The sequence below is a fragment of the Strigops habroptila genome, chromosome 2 (assembly GCF_004027225.2).
Source record: "Strigops habroptila isolate Jane chromosome 2, bStrHab1.2.pri, whole genome shotgun sequence".
In the NCBI taxonomy this organism is placed as follows: Eukaryota; Metazoa; Chordata; class Aves; order Psittaciformes; family Psittacidae; genus Strigops; species Strigops habroptila.
The window spans coordinates 69950765-69970256 of NC_044278.2; the positions used below are offsets into that span (position 1 = coordinate 69950765).

General features: G+C 40.7%; 2 protein-coding genes across 2 annotated transcripts in view; one reads left to right on the plus strand and one right to left on the minus strand.

Moving 5' to 3' along the window:
* UBAC2 (UBA domain containing 2) overlaps positions 1-19479 on the minus strand; it is a 93611-nt gene extending 74132 nt beyond the window's left edge. The window contains exons 1-4 of the mRNA XM_030476410.1: positions 19339-19479; positions 9496-9623; positions 5015-5134; positions 4477-4583 (exon numbers count right to left, since the gene is read on the minus strand). Of these exons, the coding sequence (XP_030332270.1) occupies positions 4477-4583; positions 5015-5134; positions 9496-9623; positions 19339-19369 (386 nt within the window). The 5' untranslated portion in view covers positions 19370-19479. The remainder of the gene's footprint in view (positions 1-4476; positions 4584-5014; positions 5135-9495; positions 9624-19338) is intronic.
* GPR18 (G protein-coupled receptor 18) lies at positions 1938-3132 on the plus strand. Its single transcript, XM_030476411.1, has one exon. It carries the CDS (start codon positions 1976-1978, stop codon positions 2939-2941), a length of 966 nt encoding a protein of 321 aa, XP_030332271.1. The 5' UTR covers positions 1938-1975; the 3' UTR covers positions 2942-3132.
* Positions 19480-19492: the final 13 nt, after the last annotated feature.

Genomic DNA, 19492 nt, shown 5'->3' on the forward strand with positions numbered 1-19492 from the left:
GCACAATGTTATACGCAATCACTAGAAAGAGAGAAAACCAAACAGAACAGAAGAGAAAAAAACACTTAAAATGGATGTGTGTGTGTGTGTGTTAAGCAATATTTGGACAACTTTACGCAACAGTAATGGAAGCGGGGCAGTATGCCAGATAATATTTCAACTGTGCTATAAGCATGGGATATAAAATTTTCTTTCAAGCATATGCCATCCACCTCTCAATGAGGTCTGCTATTGCTCTTTCAAGTTTTTACTTTCATTGTTCTTCACACAATGAGGTATTTTAGAGACATTCATACAGATGCCCTCCAAATGTTTGTGTCTTTTTGTCAGTATTATATGTACAGCTTTTCCCATACAAAACATAAATTCTGTATTCTGTTACATGTCCTAGAGACCTCATCTGATCAGAAAACACACCTTTTTGTTTTGCACAGCTAAAAAAAAAAAAATCTTTGAGACAGAAGTTTAGGGTTAGGTATTTGTATGCATGATTTTTTTACTATATCTGTAAACTGGGGAATTGTAAGAAAATCAGAAGTCCAAACATTGTATTTCAAGGCAGAAGTCAAGATGTAATAGATAATACTGTAGTTAGTTACTCCATAGTTAGTCTTCTCAAAAGCAGCTAATGATTGCCAGTGCCAAACCAGCATGCTATATTAATAAACACTGGTTCAATCCCCTACATATTCCTACATCACTGAAAAAAGTACCTGGCAACATCACAACAAAAACATAAACAATAGGCTTTTTTTTTAAACACATTGTCAACTTTTGGAGATGGAACACACAAGAAGTATGCACTCTTCCGCCCTTGAGATCAGTTTTGATGCCTGATACTGTAGAACTTATGTGGCTATCTGCCACAAGTGGGAAGATCAGACAAACAATGAACTCCTTCCTCCTCTTCACAACACTGCCACAGGGCTGGTAAAAGGCCAAACAAGAGGAACCTTTCCATGCAAGGTCATGAAACTGTGACCACAGGAAGAGCCAGGAAAGTGAGGGGGTGCAGGTTAACCAAAGCACCCATGCAAACATCAGGTAAGGTCTGCCATCCTCACATGGCTCCAGAGTAAACTAGGGGATAATCTCTTTCAGCTCTCATCACCTGAGTCTGCATAATGACATTTCAGATGTCCAACTCCAAAAACCATAAAGCTTAGAGAAGCAACACAACTGTGCTATGGAGCAGCTGCCTACCAGCTATCAACTTGTCCCCCCAACAAATACTGTTCACACAGGGCCTGGTCAGAGACTGTGCCGCTTCCCATCTTTTTACTTTTTAAATAGGAAGTCTATCAATATATTAATCTCATTCATATGTCAGTTGTTTAGTTCTGATGCCCTGGGATTAAATACAGTATTAGAAGCTACAAAGCTATTAAGATAGCTTTTTAGTATCTTTTATGAGCAACAGCATGCACCTATTTTTTGGGAGCTAAGTAGTTCCTACACAGATAAAATGCAAAGTCAGTACTTCACTTTGCATATCCAAATGTCACTACATGCCATGCTCACTTATTTCTTTCCATAACTAGTTTTAATCTTTAATTTTTCAACAAGGACAACTTGAAGAAATGCTTTCTTTAGAAAACAGCTCTCTTACCTCAGTTACAGCTGTTTCAATCTAATCATCAGTTACTGAAGCAGACTTAAAGTAGCTGGTCAATTTTGACTTTTTGACTCCTTACATAAGAAATTCCTTAAGTAATTAAAATATTTCATTAAAACTAGCATATAAATACTATTACTCTTCCTTCAGAACACAATAATGTATTTGTAGTCAGAAAAAACAACAAAGCTAGCACATTTTCACAGCTAAACAATAAAATCTCATCACTAAACCCCATCCCACAACAATCTTCTTTGTTTTTAAAGAAAGGTTTTATTTGACTGAGAATAACTTTTCATATTTTATCCGTTTTTAAGGTATTTATGGAGTGCAACAACTATTCCTAAATTCAGTTGAAATATGAAGCCTGGAAATCACCACCCTGAAGAATACAGGATTGCATCGCTGGTCTTCTACAGTTTTGTATTCATAGTGGGATTGCTGGTGAATGCCACTGCACTGTGGGTTTTCAGCTGCACTACCAAGAAGAGAACAACTATAACTGTATATATGATGAATGTGGCATTACTTGACATAATTTTTATATTTTCCTTGCCTTTTCGGATAATCTACCATGGGAAAGAAATGTGGCCTTTCGGGGATACGTCCTGTCGGATTATCAGTGCTTTCACTATATTTTATCCAGCCATTGCTCTGTGGTTACTCACTTTTATAAGTGTAGACAGATTTATGGCTATTGTCCAGCCCAGACATGTCAAAGAACTAAAAAACACAAAAAAAGCCATGCTGGCTTGCACTGGAATCTGGGTAATGACCCTTGCAACGACATCCCCATTGCTCTTTTTACAGTCTGATCCAGACAAACACTTTAATTTCACCACCTGCATGAAATCGCTGGATATCATCCATTTAAAAGAAGTAAATACATTGAACTTTTCTCGCTTGATTTTTTTCTTTTTGATTCCCTTGTTTATCATGATAGGGTGTTACCTAGTCATTATTTACAATTTCATCCGTGGCAAGACTTCCAAACTGAAGCCTAAGGCCAAGGAGAGATCCATAAGAATTATAGTAACTCTGATTGCTCAAGTACTCATCTGCTTTGTACCCTTCCACATTTGCTTTGCCCTCCTGATGTTGCAACATGAAAGTACAACTTACAACCCGTGGGCAGCCTTTACCACCTTCCTCATGAATCTCAGTACGTGCTTGGACGTTATATTGTACTATATTGTTTCTAAACAATTTCAGGCGAGAGTCATCAGTGTAATCCTTTATCGCAATTACCTTCGAAGTGTGCGCAGGAAAAGTTTTCGAACTGGAAGTGTAAGATCACTCAGTAATATGAACAGTGAAATGGTATAAAAAAAGGAAAAAAAAAGTCAGGGGACTTTTATAATGTGAACAAGCGATTCTCTTTCTGAATTCTAGCATTTTGACTACAGTGAAGAATGTTCTATTGCCAGAAGTAACATATATATTTGTTGCACCTTTTTATATTTGCTCAACTGCTTTTGTAAATCTGAAATGAACTAAAATCTCATATGAGCATTACACTTTCCAATGCTTTTGTCATCTCAAAAGACTGAATATTGTCAGACATGACTATTAGTATAATAAAGCAGACAACACTGAAGAATTATGATGCAACACATATTAATTTTTTATATTTGCACAACCAAATGCTCCTTAAACTACCGTATATGCCACACTTCTACAATTAGCTTCATTCTCTTTAGATCAATGTTAGCATGAATTAAAGAGAAGTGGCCTGTTCCTGAAGGACTGCATCTCATGGAAGGGACACACAGAGCTGACCACAACGCCCATTCCCCATCCCCTTGTGCTGTTGGCAGAGAGGAGGTAGAAAAATCATGAGTCACGTTGAGGCCGGGAAGAAAGAAGGGTTGGGAGAAGATGATTTAAGATTTGGTTTTATTTCTCATTACCCTACTCTGATTTGATTGGTAATAAATTAAACTGATTTCCCCAAGTGGAGCTTGTTTTGCCCATTAGGGCAATTGGTGAGTGACCTCTCCCTGTCCTTATCCCAACCCACAAGCCTTTTGTTACATTTTCTCTCTGTTGTCCAGCTGAGGAGGGCAGGGATAGCGTGGCTTTGGTGGGCACCTGGCATCCAGCCATGGTCAACCCATGACGAAGAGACACTCTAAAAACGTAGAAAGAGAAGCATCTAATATGGTGTTTAATATTAAAACTCTCACTCCAAGAGCTTTTATTATTACCTCAGAGTGTGCAACACATGGAAACTCAAGTCCGTATGAAGTCTACGGTTCTACTGTAACGTGGACATCTCACAGAAATCTCAAATATAGATTATGCAAAACTGAACCACTAACTACCTTAAAGCTTTAAGAACTTCAGATGCAAGCACTACATGAATAACATGCTCCAGCACTCCATTTTTGGAATATATACAAAATACCAGTACGAAATGCATACAACTGCATATGTGTTTAAAAGTGAACATAAAGATACGAATTTCAGTTGTGCTGTCTTTGTGATTTAAGAAAGAATTCAGCACCAATTCGATTCCAGATTTTCAGATTTACCAAACTAAACAAAACCAAACACCACAATAAATTGTGCAGTGCAAGCCATGTTTCAATCATGCTGACAGTGGAAATGGGGCTAACAGAATGAAAAATTAATCATTATACAGATAAATTGTAAATTAATTAGCCACAGATCACAACTAGGAAACGAATGTTTGAACATATAATAGTTGTGCCCAGAAACTGTACACTGTCTTCAGAAGAGGACTAAATTTAATTTGAAGGGTTGCATGAAGAAAGTGGTGGGGCTTTTTAATTAAAAATTGTGCAAAATAATCCCTTGAAACTATATCTAAAATAATCAATCCATTAGGAGCTACTTACAAACCAGAAGGCAAGCTGTTGATGGTGATGCCAAATATATACTGAGTGATTTCTACAAGGAGAAGATCAAACAAAGCTGAGAGCACCCAAGCACCCAGTAAAAAGGACTGGAAAGAAAAAAGTTTAATTATAATTAATTCAACAGTTTAAAAATAATGTATCTCTAACTAAAAGAAAACCCAAGAAAACCATTATAGTAGTTCAATTAAGACAAATAAAATACTTAGCACAACATAATTCCAGATCTGTATGTCTAGATACCAAAAAATGAAGACTTAAAATTTGTTACCAAAATTAAATTCCATGAGTCTGATAACTTTCAACTGATACAGCTGCAAACTTTTATTAGGATAGTACACTGACTGGAAGATACTATCGATATAAATTTATGGACACCAATGTCTCTTTAAACCCTTTAACATATATTTCTATACAAAATGTTAGTAATAAACTGCAATATTCATCCAAGACCGCAAGATTCTAAACAGCATAGAAAACAGTTTCTCTTAAAAAAAAAAAAAAAGTAACTGGAACTTACTGAAAATTTTCTGCTGCCATATCTTCTCTCAAATATTCTAAAGTTGTAAATGAGCAGACTGCTGCAGAATGTGTCTTTCAAATCAAGACATATAGTTCTCCCACATACAAGTCTCCAAATCTAGAAGGTTAAAGATCATCATGTTAAGTCTCTCCTTCTTCAAGGAAATTCTTTTACAGGTAACAGAAATGTCTTTTGTTTCCCTCCTTAAAGTGCATTTAAGGAGGGAAATAAAGCGAGTAAAATGTTATGGAGTTCAAGAAGTCTGTTTAAAATGAAGTATTTTCAAGAAAGAGGTCTACCTGTGAAAATAAATCTACAATTGAAATTAAGTCAAATACATTTATATGTCCACAGTTTACATTATAAATCAATATGGAAACCACAACCCTAGTAAACTGCAGAATCACAGGAAAAAAAAAATATTTTTGAAGCAGCCTCCAGATATCAGCTAGTCCAGTGTACTCCTTTAGGCAGGTCTAATTAGATCAGTTTGCTTGGGGCCATGTCAAGTTGAGTCTTAAATACCTACAAGGATGGACATTCCACAACCTCTCTGGGCAACCTGTGCCAGCATTTGACCACCCCATGGTTTAAAAAAGTGAATGAAATCCAACATCTAGGCAGAATTTCACATGTTCCACCTTGTGTCCACTGCCTCTTGCGCTACCTCAGAGCACCTCCAAGCAGAGTCTGGCTCCATTTTCCCTAGAGCTTCTAATCAGCTACTTACAGACAGCAATAAGGTGTCTCCTCTTTGCCTTCTCTTCTTGAGCCTGACCCACTTCTCTCAGCCCCCCCTTGTATGTCACATGCTCCCACTTTCTGACTGTCATGGCGGACCCGCTCCAGTGTGTTCCTATCTTTCTTGTACTGAGGATCCCAGAACAGGGCACTTGTGAGACCACGTCTAGAGCACTGTGTCAATTGGAATAGGCTGCTAGCCACACTCTCACTAACACAGTCCAGGAGATGGTGGGCCGCCTTGGCTGTAAGAGCACAGTGTTGACTCCTGCTGTGCACCAAGATCCACAGGTCCTTCTCTGCAGAGCTACTTCCCAAGCACTTGCCCCCCTAACCTGCACTGTTGCAGCCTGAAGTTGTTCCACCACAGAAGCAGGGACTTTCCAATTCAAGAAGTTCCCATCAGCTCATTCCTTGGGCTTGCCAAGGTCCCTCTGAACAGCAGCCCTGCCCTCCAACATATTGACTATTCCCATGCATTTTGGATCACCCACAAACTTATTTAAAGTGCACTTCATCCCATCATCCAGGTCACTAATGAGGACATTAAATAGTACTGTCCCAGTACTGATCTCTGAGGGGCCCTGCCCTGATTAATGTCTGCCAAATGGACTTTGCACTAATGACCATAACTCCATTGAGTCTAGCCACTCTTCCAGCCATCATCTTGTCCAGTTATTTAGTACATAACTCACCAATTTGGCTTCAAAGACACCACAGGAAACTGGGTTAAAGGCCCTGCTAAAGTCAAGGTATGCAAAATCCACTGACTGCCCTTTGTCCACAGCAGCACTTGCCTCATCGAAGAAAGTAACCAGCTTTCATTAAATCATAGAATGGTGAGTTCTAAAGGGACCTCTGGAGATCATCTGGTCTGACATCCTCACTCTAAACAAACTAGAGCAGGATGTTAACTGACCATGTTCAATCTGGTTTTGACTATGTCCAAGGATGCAGACTCCATAACTTCTCTGGGGAAACTGTTCCTCTGTTCCATTAGTCTTACTCTACAAGTGTTGCCTGTTGCAACACTCCTACCACATGAGCTGACACACCACATCACTGTGACCCCAGTGAGATGGTAGCCCTGTAATGACATATGACCTTTAATTCCTCATATCTGTTCCCTATGTAGTATGCATTAGCGTACAAAGTCACACTGATTTCCCACAAAATGTATGAGTGTTCCACACAGTGCTGTCCCCTAGGCACTTCCTTATTTATATGCATACACTTGAAATAGATCCTTTTCAGTCCTGTTTTGTTGATTACAAGATCTCTTCTGTTCACATCACCCTGTACCCCGTGCTGGCTAACCCAGTCCACTGCCTCCTCACTTGACTGCAGGTTGTCCTATCTTGTTCCTGTCTTAAAGTTCTCACCAGGCTGGCCTGCCTGTTAGCAGAGATGCTTTTGTCCCACTTGGTCAGATGGGTCCCATCTCTTCCAAGTAGTCTTCAGTCCTCAGAGAGGATCTCATGGGCACAAAACCCCAAGCCCTGTTGCCAACACCAGCTGTGCAACCAATTGTGACCCACAAGATCTGTCCCCTTCACCTTAGTTGGCTGCTCCCAGTCACCTTGGTGTTCTGCATGTGTTCAGAAATGGCTTCTAAAAAGATTTGCTCCATGACCTTCCTAGGGACCAAGGTAAGGCTGAGTGGCTTGATGTTACCTGGATCCTCCTTTCTGCGCTTCCCAAAGATGGATGTGATGTTTGCCTTTCTCCAGCCATCAGGTACCTCCACCAACTGCCATGGCCTTTCAAAGATGCTACAGAAAGGTCTCACAATTAAATTTACAGCTTCTTTGGCACCCTCAGAGGTAACTCATCTGGTCCCATTAACTTATGTATGTATAGTTAGGTTAAATGATCCCTAACGCTAATTCCTAAGGCTTCTAAACCTAATCGCTCTTTACTAGCTTAAAAAATATATAGGTCTAATGTAATCAAGATCTTCACTTTACACACAGCATCTTCACTGCTCTTCAGGGCCCCTTTTATGGAGACAAAGATCTTTTAGCTTTGGACAGTTCATATTCTGCCTGCCAAATCAAATGTACTCTTCTTCAACTGCACACTTTATTTCCAATGCTCTCTACCAGTTTTAACTAGTGTTGATATGCAATATCCAAACTGACTGTTCAGCCCCTGAATCCATTCAATTAAACTCATCCCTGTAAATGAATTTATTCTAAACAAATTTTTTTTGAAGCGTTTTCATTTGAATATCAGCATCAGACAGGACTTAAACGATCGGCTCTCTCTGATCTGAGAGGTACACAATTATATAAGTACACAGCTTACTCCAAAGGCTATGACAATATATGAAACAACAATTTCAAGAAAGAAAACATCCAAACCCACAAATTCCCCAAAGCACCACAATAAAAGTACCACAGCTTCTACAGAAATTCACAAATGTTTATGCTTAAAACACAGTAAAGACAGTTTATTTGAATAAAGCACAGCTACTAATGGTTTTCAGCAGATCAAACAAACGAATAGGACTTTTCTAAAGACAAGCTGCAAAACAAACAGGTAAGCAAACAAACCCCAAACCCACTAGATTTCCATTTAAAATTTCGAATAGTTTCTCAGACTTTCTCCTCCCCCTCCCCAAACACTTGGCTGTAACATTTTTAAAAGGCAGATACTAATTTATGTATTCCTGCTGCACAGCATTAGCAAGGCACTTGGCAAATATCATCAGTGCTCTTGCAGAGTTGCAATATACGTTATTTCAATAAAGCTCTTACTCTTGACAAGAAAGATCGCAGACAGTGCAGCAGCAAAGCATATCACTTTTAAGGCTTACAGGCTACAGTCAGCACCCTCAAAGACACTGACTACATACTTTTTTTTAACGTAACTGTAAAACATATGGGGTAAGATAATTAGAAGCATTTGTTGACCTCTCTGCTGAACAGTAGTTTGCAATTTCCAAAACTGAAAAAACCCCACAAGAAACAACAAATCCTCACAAAACTTATCTAATCACTTCTAAGTGTGTTATTTTGACAGTTACAACTAGAGGATTCTTAATTAAGCTGAGAACAAAACTATACAAAATGCACTTCCTAGAAGATAAAGTATCTCAGTTTGAAGTGGGAATGAGCAATAAATGACTAGTAAGATAATTAATTTGGCAGATAACTGAGCGTAAGGAGCATGACAAACTCCCCCCTTATTTGGAATCCTCAAATTAGAAGCAGCAGTTCTATTCAACAGGCAAATTTTAGTTTCCCATAGCTCACTACAACAGAAGATAGAGAGTGAAAGTTACAGCCTCTGTTGTTAAAATAAATCTTATAGAATCAGACTACCTGATCACAAAAGCCCTCTTTAGCCTCAAAATCAAAGCACAATAAGATACTGACATTCATATCAAAATACTTTTATTATTACACAGCTTAAATCACACTTCATTCACAACAAGCTTCCAAATGCCAGTGGCTGGAAGGAAAAATGAAGATACAAATCAGTACAAAAGATACAAATCAATCATTTCCCAGACAGAAGAAAGAAGAGAAAAGCTATGTTGATTGTTTCAAATCACTTTTTCTCACTTCTTCCAAAAAGCAGCGTACTGGGGTGAAATTAAACAAAGGTAAGAACAAGCTGTTCTTACAGGGAACAAAGGGAAAGAACCAGAGGAGAAACAGACTGAGGAAGGGGAGATCACAAGAAGAGCACAGTTTGAAGTCTCTTTCCACACAAAATGAACTGACTCTTACCTGAAAATCCTCTTTTATAGCTTGTAGGTTATATGCAAAGAACTTCTGATAATGTTGGAAGAGAAGAGTCAATAGAATCGAGATGGCACTTGGGACTAGTAACAGACTCTTTGACAAAGGTGCTTTATCTTAAAGACAAAAACCAAACAAACAAAAAAGCCATTTTAGAGAAAAGTCTCTCACATTTAAAAGTGACATATTTAAACAGATGATTGAAAAACATAATAGCAGTGCCATCACCTGGACTTTTTATCTCAACAACTTCTCAAGGTCTCAAAAACTTATAGCAAAAACACACCCACCAAAGGAAGTCTTTAGTATTTATAATAGTATTTAGTATATTAATGACAGTTAAATATTAATCAGACATTTTGTTTCCAACATTCTCTCATGAAATTAATTGTTCGGCTATACTTAAACCTAAGCTCTCTGCCCATAGAAGTCATGCCCCCCTATGCAGCCATCCTAAGGCTCAATCATGTTTTGGGAAATGAAACAATCACTTATTTTCACTAGCAAAATATACATGCACATCTAGTTAAAACAAATACCTTTGTTTCCTTTGCATCGGGGGTTAAGATTAGCTTTTTTTTCTACAGGCTATGAAGCAGGAATCACCTGAATAAATGTCCTGAACAAACTGACTTTCTCTTCACCACGCTTGGATCCACCATTCAAGGAAACATCTAAGTTAATTTACATGACATTCATCTTCCTTCCGTTCACTCATTACAATTATTTATAAAGAAATTAATAAAATCAGGACATCTGTGAAATCAGAACTTCTTTTCCCCTACTAAATGACTTTCAGGAAGGACACTCTGAAGAAAGCAGCAGGGAACAGAAAGATCTGCAGCATACATTTACTAAAAACTGCCAAGTGGAATACACAGCAGGAGCGTAAACTGTGACGCAACAAAAACAAACTCTTGCCCAACAGTTCAAGCCAATACAGCAACTCTGAAATCTTATTTCTTCTATGACTTTTCTGCTTTTCCCACATGCAACCTGAATCGCATTTACTTCCTTCCCAAACATTCCAGTTATAGCATGGAATCTACTGATGTTCAGACTTTTTTTTCAGAGCATTATGAAATCTGTAGCTCTGTTGTCATTGTTCTTGGACAACAAAAGGAGCAGTAAGACCACTTTAAAAGTAGTAATGGGTAGTAAAAAGCAGGACCAGAGAAAGAACAAAACCGCATTAAAAAAGTGTAATACAGGAAACATTTAGTACCTATCCAGATAAACTGACTACCATGAATGATTCCATCCACATCTGCTGCACATTTGAAGAATTAACTGCTAGAATAGGAAGATGGTAATAGGCACCAAAGCCAAGAATTTAATCATGGCACAATCCCACTCAGAAATACAGTTCTTACTACATCATTTAAGCATGATCCTCATCCAACTACCAACCAATAACATCAAGAACAGCTTTGATGGGCACTGTTAGCTGTTCTCAGCTCACACCACCCTGAAGTCTGCACTCTACTGATGTTCACCGTGTTAAGAAAACATCACTTCCTACATGTATCCTAACACAAACTTGTACTTAAACCTCTTCTTTCAGTCCACAACCGTACATTTGAGTTCATTATTTCCAGACTCACCTTACTACATTTAAGCAATTAATGCCTTGAAGAACTACCCTTTTCTAGAAATTAGGCAGTCACTTGGATTGACACAAGTTGATGTTACCCTGCCAACCATAAGCTCTACTTTTATGATGAGATTTGTGAAAGACGTATCAATAGGGCAGAAAGCCTAGTTGATTTTTTTTAATGCAAGAAAACAATCCACCTTTCAATTTCACATCTTTCTTCGAATTTTTTTTTTCTCTCCAAAAATAAGGTCTATACTCTTTAGACATTAATTTTTTTAAATTATTCATTCCTCTGATTTAGTGGGATGCTTCAAAAAAGTTTGAAGCCATCAGAGTACTGTAGAACACTGGAGTTAAAAATAAGCTAGAGCTGCCTGAAACTTACTGTGCACACAATGCACACACATATTCACTTGAAACGTCAGGCAATGCTCCCTGACCTAACTTTGTTAAATTTACATTTCTTCATTTAAAAAGTCAGTTTTATAACCAGAATACAACAGATATTTGAAAGTACACCCAAAATCAGAACATCAATAGTAGTCACCATAGTGGACATTTCTGAACCAAAGTTTTATCAAACTTGTTATTTTACTATCAAATACATTTATGTTATTTCATGAGTTTAAATAAATTTTTACAATAATGCATTAATCCTATAATACTTTTCACACAAGGATCACATTACCACAAAAAATGTGACAAGCAAATCACTAGATTTCCATCTGTGACTGTTTCTATACAGGTTTAATATTTAGATTTTACTGTAATTTTCATATCATTATTTTTACATTACAGGTAATACTTGAAATATGTTATCCTATCAAGTTCATTCCTAATTGGAATGCATTCAAAAATAACCAAGCAACAGAACCTAACCTGTTTTCTCCAAAAGTGTGAACTCACATTTTTATTATGAGCCTCCTTTTAGCTTTCAGATTAGACACTTTAAACCTTCTTATAGAGAAAAAGTACTTATTTTTAAGCATATTATCAAGTAAAAAACCACAGAAGTAACTAACCCATTAATGTGACAGTCACCCACAGGGAACATCACGTGAGTAATGGAAACTTCTACTCTCAAGTTTCTCAATATGTCATCATGGTTGGTGAGTTTATTTTTGTCCAGTAAACTTGAGACAGATAAACTCAATATAATTTGATAGAAAGATAAACTCATTATAGAAATAATGCACCTCCTGAAATGTTTCCTTCCAGGTGTTTCACTGTACAATGCAGTAGCTTGCTTTACCCCTCTACAGCATATAGATCCTTAGCAAGGACTGCTGTGAGGTCACCAGTGAAGGCGCAACCCTCCCACTGCTGTGGAATCCCTCAACCACTAAGACCAAAACTGACTAACAATCCCAAATACTGCATAGTTGGGCATTCTGACATCCAAGTCAAATTCCTTACTTGGAACATAAAGGTAATATCTAGAAAGCAAAATTCTAGTCCAATGGATTTGCAACTATGTGCAGGATGGAAACGTGTACAACCTACTGAGCTACCAGTGCCTGCTGGCAGCAGCAATATAAATGTGCACAAGGAGGGCCTCTATACCACATAAATAAAATAGAATGAAAGGATAAACTCTCCTTTTGACCCTGAAGAGTTAAAACATATAAAATACTATCTTCAGACCTTGGAATAAATTTGCAATGTACTCCTTAAGAGGCAATTCTTTCAAACAACAGGCAGAAATAGCACTGGTGCTGCAATACATATACTTGAGCTTCCATCCTTATATGAAAGATGAACAGAGAGATTTTTTAATAACCAGCTGAATGTGCCCATGCTGTGATGAAGAGCAACAAACTAGCTTTCGCTACAGATCTTTGCTTCTCCTGGTGCAACAGAGTTCTCCCAAAAATTGCCCTCATAAACTCACAGGCAAATGTCCCAACCACTTTGTGCTGCCACTGCACAATGTGAAGCTGATCCTAAAATGTGACATGAATGAGAAAACCACCTTGAAGTCATAGAATCACAGAATGGTTTGGGTTGGAAGGGACCTTAAAGATCACCCCCCTGCGACGGGCAGGGACACCTTTCATGAGCCCAGGTTGCTCAAAGCCCTGTCCAACCTGGCTCCACCTTCTACCCCTGAGCTCATTACAAAGCCCATAAATCCAAGGGAAGATGGCTTTAAACTGAGGGTAGATTTAGATTAGCTATTAGGTAGAAGTTTTTCCTTGTGAGGGTGGTGAGACACTGGCACTGTGGCTGCCCCATCCCTGGCAGTGTTCAAGGCCAGATTGGACACAGCTTTGAGCAACCTGCTCTAGTGGAAGGTGTCCCTGCTCAGCGCAGGGAGGTTGGAACTAGATGATCTTTAAGGTCCGAACTTAAGTCATTTTCTGATTCCTCCACAACCTACTACTCTTCTGGCTGCCAGTACCACTTTCAAAGTGCAGATTGTTAAGGAGAGGATGTGTCCATCTGTCACAAATGCAGGGGGAGGTTTACAGTAAACTGCTCAGGCAGTTGCAGTTTCAGAAGCCACTGCTGCACTAATGAGAAGAATACGAAAGTTGTGGCAGCAGCAACAGCTACAGTTTTTGAAATTATTTCCTGTTCCCTGCCTGCTCACCACTCGCAGGTGAAGAAAGATAGCAGATGCACATGTCAAACAGGCAGCCAGACCAAGCTACTGTTTCAGAAGGGCTTTTCAGGCCATAACTTCAACCCAGGCCTGAGACTCAAGTGTTGACTTGGGAGAGGACCTCGTTGCCAAAGCCAGCTGATGAGCAGTAGCTGCAGAAGCTCAAATTAGCTCAGGACACTTTTTATGGGGATCCCTACTGAGCTTGTACCACAGCTGCCGACAAAACACGCTGTGTAACAGCTTTTTTTTCCACTGTCACCTGCATACTTCCCAAACCCAGCTGCTATGAGGCAGACACACCACTTTCATACAGACAATAAACTGCTGGGGGCTACTACTACAGTGGCATGAAATATGCATGAACCATTTTTTAATGCTGATACACAAGATCTGTGAGTCTTTAAAGCCACAACTTTAAAGTTGTGCACATCTGAATGCACATCTGAATGCACAGTACTTCCCAAATGCACTGATGGAATGTGTATTTTAGGTGGTTGTTTTTCCTGCGTGAAGCCATCATGCAGCTATTCATCTATTGCATTATAAGATCTGCTCAAGAACCTGCAGCAGATTCACTGACGGTGACGTTTCAAAAGAGTCAGTTTTCCAGGACTCTTGCTTACTATTTTCACTTCAGATGCGAGTTTGCTACAGATCAAACGGCAGCTGGAAAACCTCCTCCTTGGAAACCTTGCTTGTCATTTATTGTAATGGTTGATGAAACCAGATATGCAAATTGGAATTTAGTGGCAAATTGGAAATTAGTGCTTCCAAGTGTGTGCTTTTGGGAGATTGGAGCCATCTTACTAGATCTGAGGAGTAAAAGCTTGTCTGTATTATAACCACATACTGAGTCCTGAACAGTAGCCAAGAACAAATGACATCACGCCATGGAGGAAGGATGGTAGGAAATATGGACACATGTAATGCTACTTGAGGAATCTGGAAGATACCAGGAGACTGTGTGCTAACTGGTAAAATGGAATTTTACCATATTATATTTTCATAGAGTTTGCTCAATCCAGTGAAATTGGAACCAGATGATCTTAAGGTCCTTCCCAACCCCAACTATTCTATGATATGATTGCACCCTTTGGGGAAAAAAACCATGCAATACCAGAAGATCCTGCAAAAGCAGTGAAGTTCCTGCTTCCTGGAAGTCTTATATGACTGAATGAAGTATCCTGGGTCAGGAAGGCAGCTCTTGCCCCTGGTCTAGGCACGCACAGCAAGGGGACCCTGTGTACAGACTGTCACTTCACAGCATACCCTAGTGGTTAACCATCACGGTGGCGGCAAGTGAACACGGTAAAGAGTAGCACCGCAGGAAGTTTTTCATCAAATGCTTATGAACTTACTGCAGAAGCTGAGAGATGAATAATGTTAGTATATATATTATAAGAAAATCGATAAAGAAACCAACAGGCGCTGGTAAGCTGTAATCAAAGCAGTTACCTATACATTTAGTGTTTAGAAACCTGCTGGGTTTAGCCTAGGTCACAAACTATAGAATGAGGAGCTACAAAAAGAAAAAGGAAGAAAGAAAAAAAAAGGGAAGAAAACTTTTGTTTCTAAAAGGAACATTTGAAAAGAAATAGAAAGTGAAACAGGTTGAAGTTAGCAAAAACACCCACCTGGTTGAGCAGCGTCTTCTTCCTCCCAACCACAGAGCATATTGTCATACTACTGTTAGTACACACTGCCAGAAATATCAGGTATGGCTACACACCACCACATGCAGATCCCCAACGCTCGCTTGAGATGAGCTAGCTCTGCAACAGCAGCAGAATAGCCACATTTTTGTGGTGTTCAATGCATGGCTAATTGAACTGATGTGGCTGTGCTGCTCTCGGGACTCAAGCATTTCGAACTAGGTTGCACTGTGGCATGCTATGTACAAGCTAATTTGTTCTCCCATACAGTACTGTACTATTGTTATACACAGAGGTCTGATATATTCAATACAGACTTGGTTTCTCCTCCAGTCGTACCACAGAGCATCAGCTTACATACTTTTATTATTTTCCTGAGGCCCAGACACAGCACAGTTCAGTCTTTCAGGTTATGCAAGCAGAGGAGCACAGCATTCCCTTCTTGCCTTGGGGATTTTTAACAAATTGCTAGCACTGACTACAAGGTTCACACAAAGGTAAAAGCGTAAGGTGCATTAGCAGAAATGCTTGCACACAAGTTCAAAGGATTCTACTCCATACTACTACAAGAAGTAGCTTGTGTGTAGTAGGCAAAGTAGTCAAATGTTTTCCAGATGTAGCAAGTGGCTTTAAAACATGGACTCAGATTTTACCATAATAAAGACTAGCTCTAACAGGCTTTCCTAAGGTACTCATGTGCAGTATGGCACATAACATGAAGAACACTGGGAGGCAATATTACAATATCTGCAGAAAAGTTTGGTGTTGGTCTTACAGATTTAAGTTGCTGGAAAGGCCTTGGTATCTTACAAAAAAAAGCCTTCTGCATATCTTTCCTCCTGGGTGAACAAGCAACAAATACAGCTAAGCAGCACTACAGCAAATCAGCCAGCCCAGCGTCAGTCTTCATGCACTCACGCTAGCCTTTGCAGAACCACTGAAGCGTTTCAGCAGCACTCTTCATAGGGCTCAAGTTGCTGGCAGACTGCAACACAAGAAACCATTCTGGGCCCAGCACCACAGCCCACCTCTCAAGCCCTTCCTTTCCTTAAGGCAGGTGCTGCAGGATGCTTCCTGAACACACTGCAATGTTGTTTTACAAGCCAACTCAACCGGGTTAGCATTTTGCTAAGTCATTTGAGTATGCCTGTGCTGTGCTTCCTACTATCCAGAGTAATTGGCCTTTCTTTTCCCAGGGCATATCAGCTCCTCCAATATTCTAGATCACAGAAACAGTTTCCTTAACAAGGGCAAAATGTCTTTGTCCTTTTAAATGGTGTTTTTCCTTGTTTCCCCAACTTCCATATCTCATAGTTGCAACATGTACCAGGCATCTATTTTTATATCTCTGCATTCAAAACTGCGTGTGTCATGTCCTGAGTAGGTGTGTTATCAGCTCCCAACAGAGTCATCATTTGCTACACCTGATACTGCCTGCCTGGAATGCAGCATATCACTCCTAGCAAAGGATCTACTTGTCTGAACTGGCTCACATTCACGCAAGGTTGGACGACTGTTCTGTTGGAGGGGGTTGCTTTTATCTACATCTCTTATAACATCACTTTTCAAGAACCTCTCTGCCTATGAATGTGATTTTAAGGAGTACCAAATAGAAGTAGGACAGGCGATTTACACCATGACTATCCAACTAGGATATGAAATACTAGAGAAACACTTTATTTAAGAACTCAACTGCAGCACCCAAAGTCATGAAACATCTCTTTAAAAGGCATTTGGACCAGGTCAAGGACTTTGCTACTCAGGTCCAGCTATTCAAGAATTGCTTACAAGAAAGTCTAACTTAAATAGAAGCAATCAAACTTATGAGACCCAGGGGGAGAACTGAACATGTATGCACATGTACCATCCCTGATGCAACATCAGGGACTGCTTCATTAACTGCCTAAACCACCAGATTCTGCACGAGTGACTGAATCCTACAAACCTGCTGCTACTGCAACAGATGCTTCTGCTGCAGAGGTAGAAACAAAAGTCTGAGGGCACATCTTACACTGCCACAGCTGTGCACTAGATGAGCATATGTCACTGCCACCTAAAACTGTGCCTCTAATAGAGTTTGTCAGCGCACCTGAACCAGCCAAGTCTTATTGTGAGAAATCAGTGTAGGTCAACAGGTAAGTACAGTAAGAGTGATAAGACAACGTGGAATGGCTTTAAACTGAAAGAGGGTAAATTTAGATTAGATATTGGGGGAAAAAATCTTCCCTGTGAGGGAGGTGAGACACTGGCACAGGTTGCCCAGAGAAGCTGTGGCTGCCCCATCCCTGGCAGTGTTCAAGGCCAGGTTGGACGGGGCTTGGAGTAACCGGGTCTAGTGGAAGATGTTCCCATGGCAGGCGGTTGGAACTAGATGATCTCTGAGGGTCTCTTCCAACCCAAACCATTCTGTGATTCTATGAGGGGAAAAAGTTAAAATATTTACTTTTTGCAGAATAGCATCTTGTCTAGTTTACTCTCCTAGCACAAATACGTTTCTTATGACTACAACTTTCCATTCATGCTTCTGATGGACCTATCTTGGAAAAACTTTTCCATACTGACTGTCACTTTCCACCTATTCACCCAAACAAGGTTATTTTCCACCCCATCTTCTTTCTCGTAGAATTATACACAGACATATGCCACCAAAAGGTTGTTTTTCTACAGTATATATTGTTGGGGTGAAAAAATGAAAAAATCAGGAACTGCAAATCAAGAATAGTGCTAGCATTTGCAAAAATACTCCCCCCCCCCTTAGATGCCTCAGAGAATACAGCTACAACTAATACCCCTTCTGAAATGCCAGAACTATTCCTCCCTGGTCAGGGGAACCAGAGGGTGCTTTCACACTCAAGTTTTGACTTATGGTTTGTCCCAGCCTGCTCTGAGGAGTGTAGTGCCAAAGTCCACACCGCAGCCAGTTCGGTTCTTCATCACCACCTCTAAACGCGGCAGATTCTTTGTCCTGCAAACAAGCTCAGAAGCAACCCTCCAAACTTGCCACCGGGATATGAAATGGTTTACATGTGGTAGATGTAAATCTAAAGTTCAAAAGAGCTGGAAATGCATTTGTTCTTAATCTGCCTCATCAATAAACTGGTTTAAACAACGATTTTTTTTTCACTTTAAAAAAAAGGAGTTATATCTCTCTGATATGTACCTAGGCATAGAGATCTGTTTCTATATATGTAGATACACATACCCATGCACACACAGAGCTTTTTTAACACTAAAAAGAGTTATTTCTCCTGTCTGATACATACCTAGACATGTAGATCTGTATCTATGTAAACACATACATACAGCCACACACAGATGGCAGGGAGGCGGCCCCAGGACCGCTCTGCCCAGGCGCAGCATCTTGAATCACAGAATCAACCAGGTTGGAAAAGGCCTTTAAGATCATCAAATCCAACCATTCCTCCAGCACTGCCAAGTCCAGCACTAAACCATGTCGCTGAGGGCCCCATCTACACGGTTTTTGAACACTTCCAAGGACGGTGATCCCACCACTACCCTGGGCAGCCTGTTCCAATGCCTGAGCACCCTCTCGGTGAAGAAATTGTTCCTGATATCCGATCTAAACCTCCCCTGGTGCAGCTTGAGGCTGCTTCCTCCTGTCCTATCACTTGTTACTTGGGAGAAGAGACTGACCCCCTCCTCTCGCCACCAGCCGGAGCGCAGCCCGTAAAGCGGAGCCCTCCGAGGGCTCCTCCTGCTCCGGTACCGCCGGGGGCGGCTCCTCGTAGCGGGACACGCGGTAAAGCCCGAGTTCAAAAGTGAAACGAAGCCGGGCCGCCTGTGAGGGGAACGGGGAGTGGCGCCCCCGGGGAAGGCGGCGGCGCCCCCTCCCCACCGCCCCGGCAGCTCGGCCCCGTCCCCGGCGGAGGGGGCCGGGCCATCCGCCGCGGGGGAGACGCCGACACACCCCTCGCCGCCTCCCTCTCCCAGCTCCGTCCTCCCCCGGTACTCACAGAGCCCGTTAGAGCCGGTGCTGGTGAACATGGCGGCGAGGCCCGGCCCAGCCCGGCCCAGCCGCGGCCGGCGCCGCTGGCGGAACCCCCGGAGGCCGGGCAGACCCCGAGGAACCGCGCCGGGACGGGGACGGCGGCCGCGAGGGGACAAACG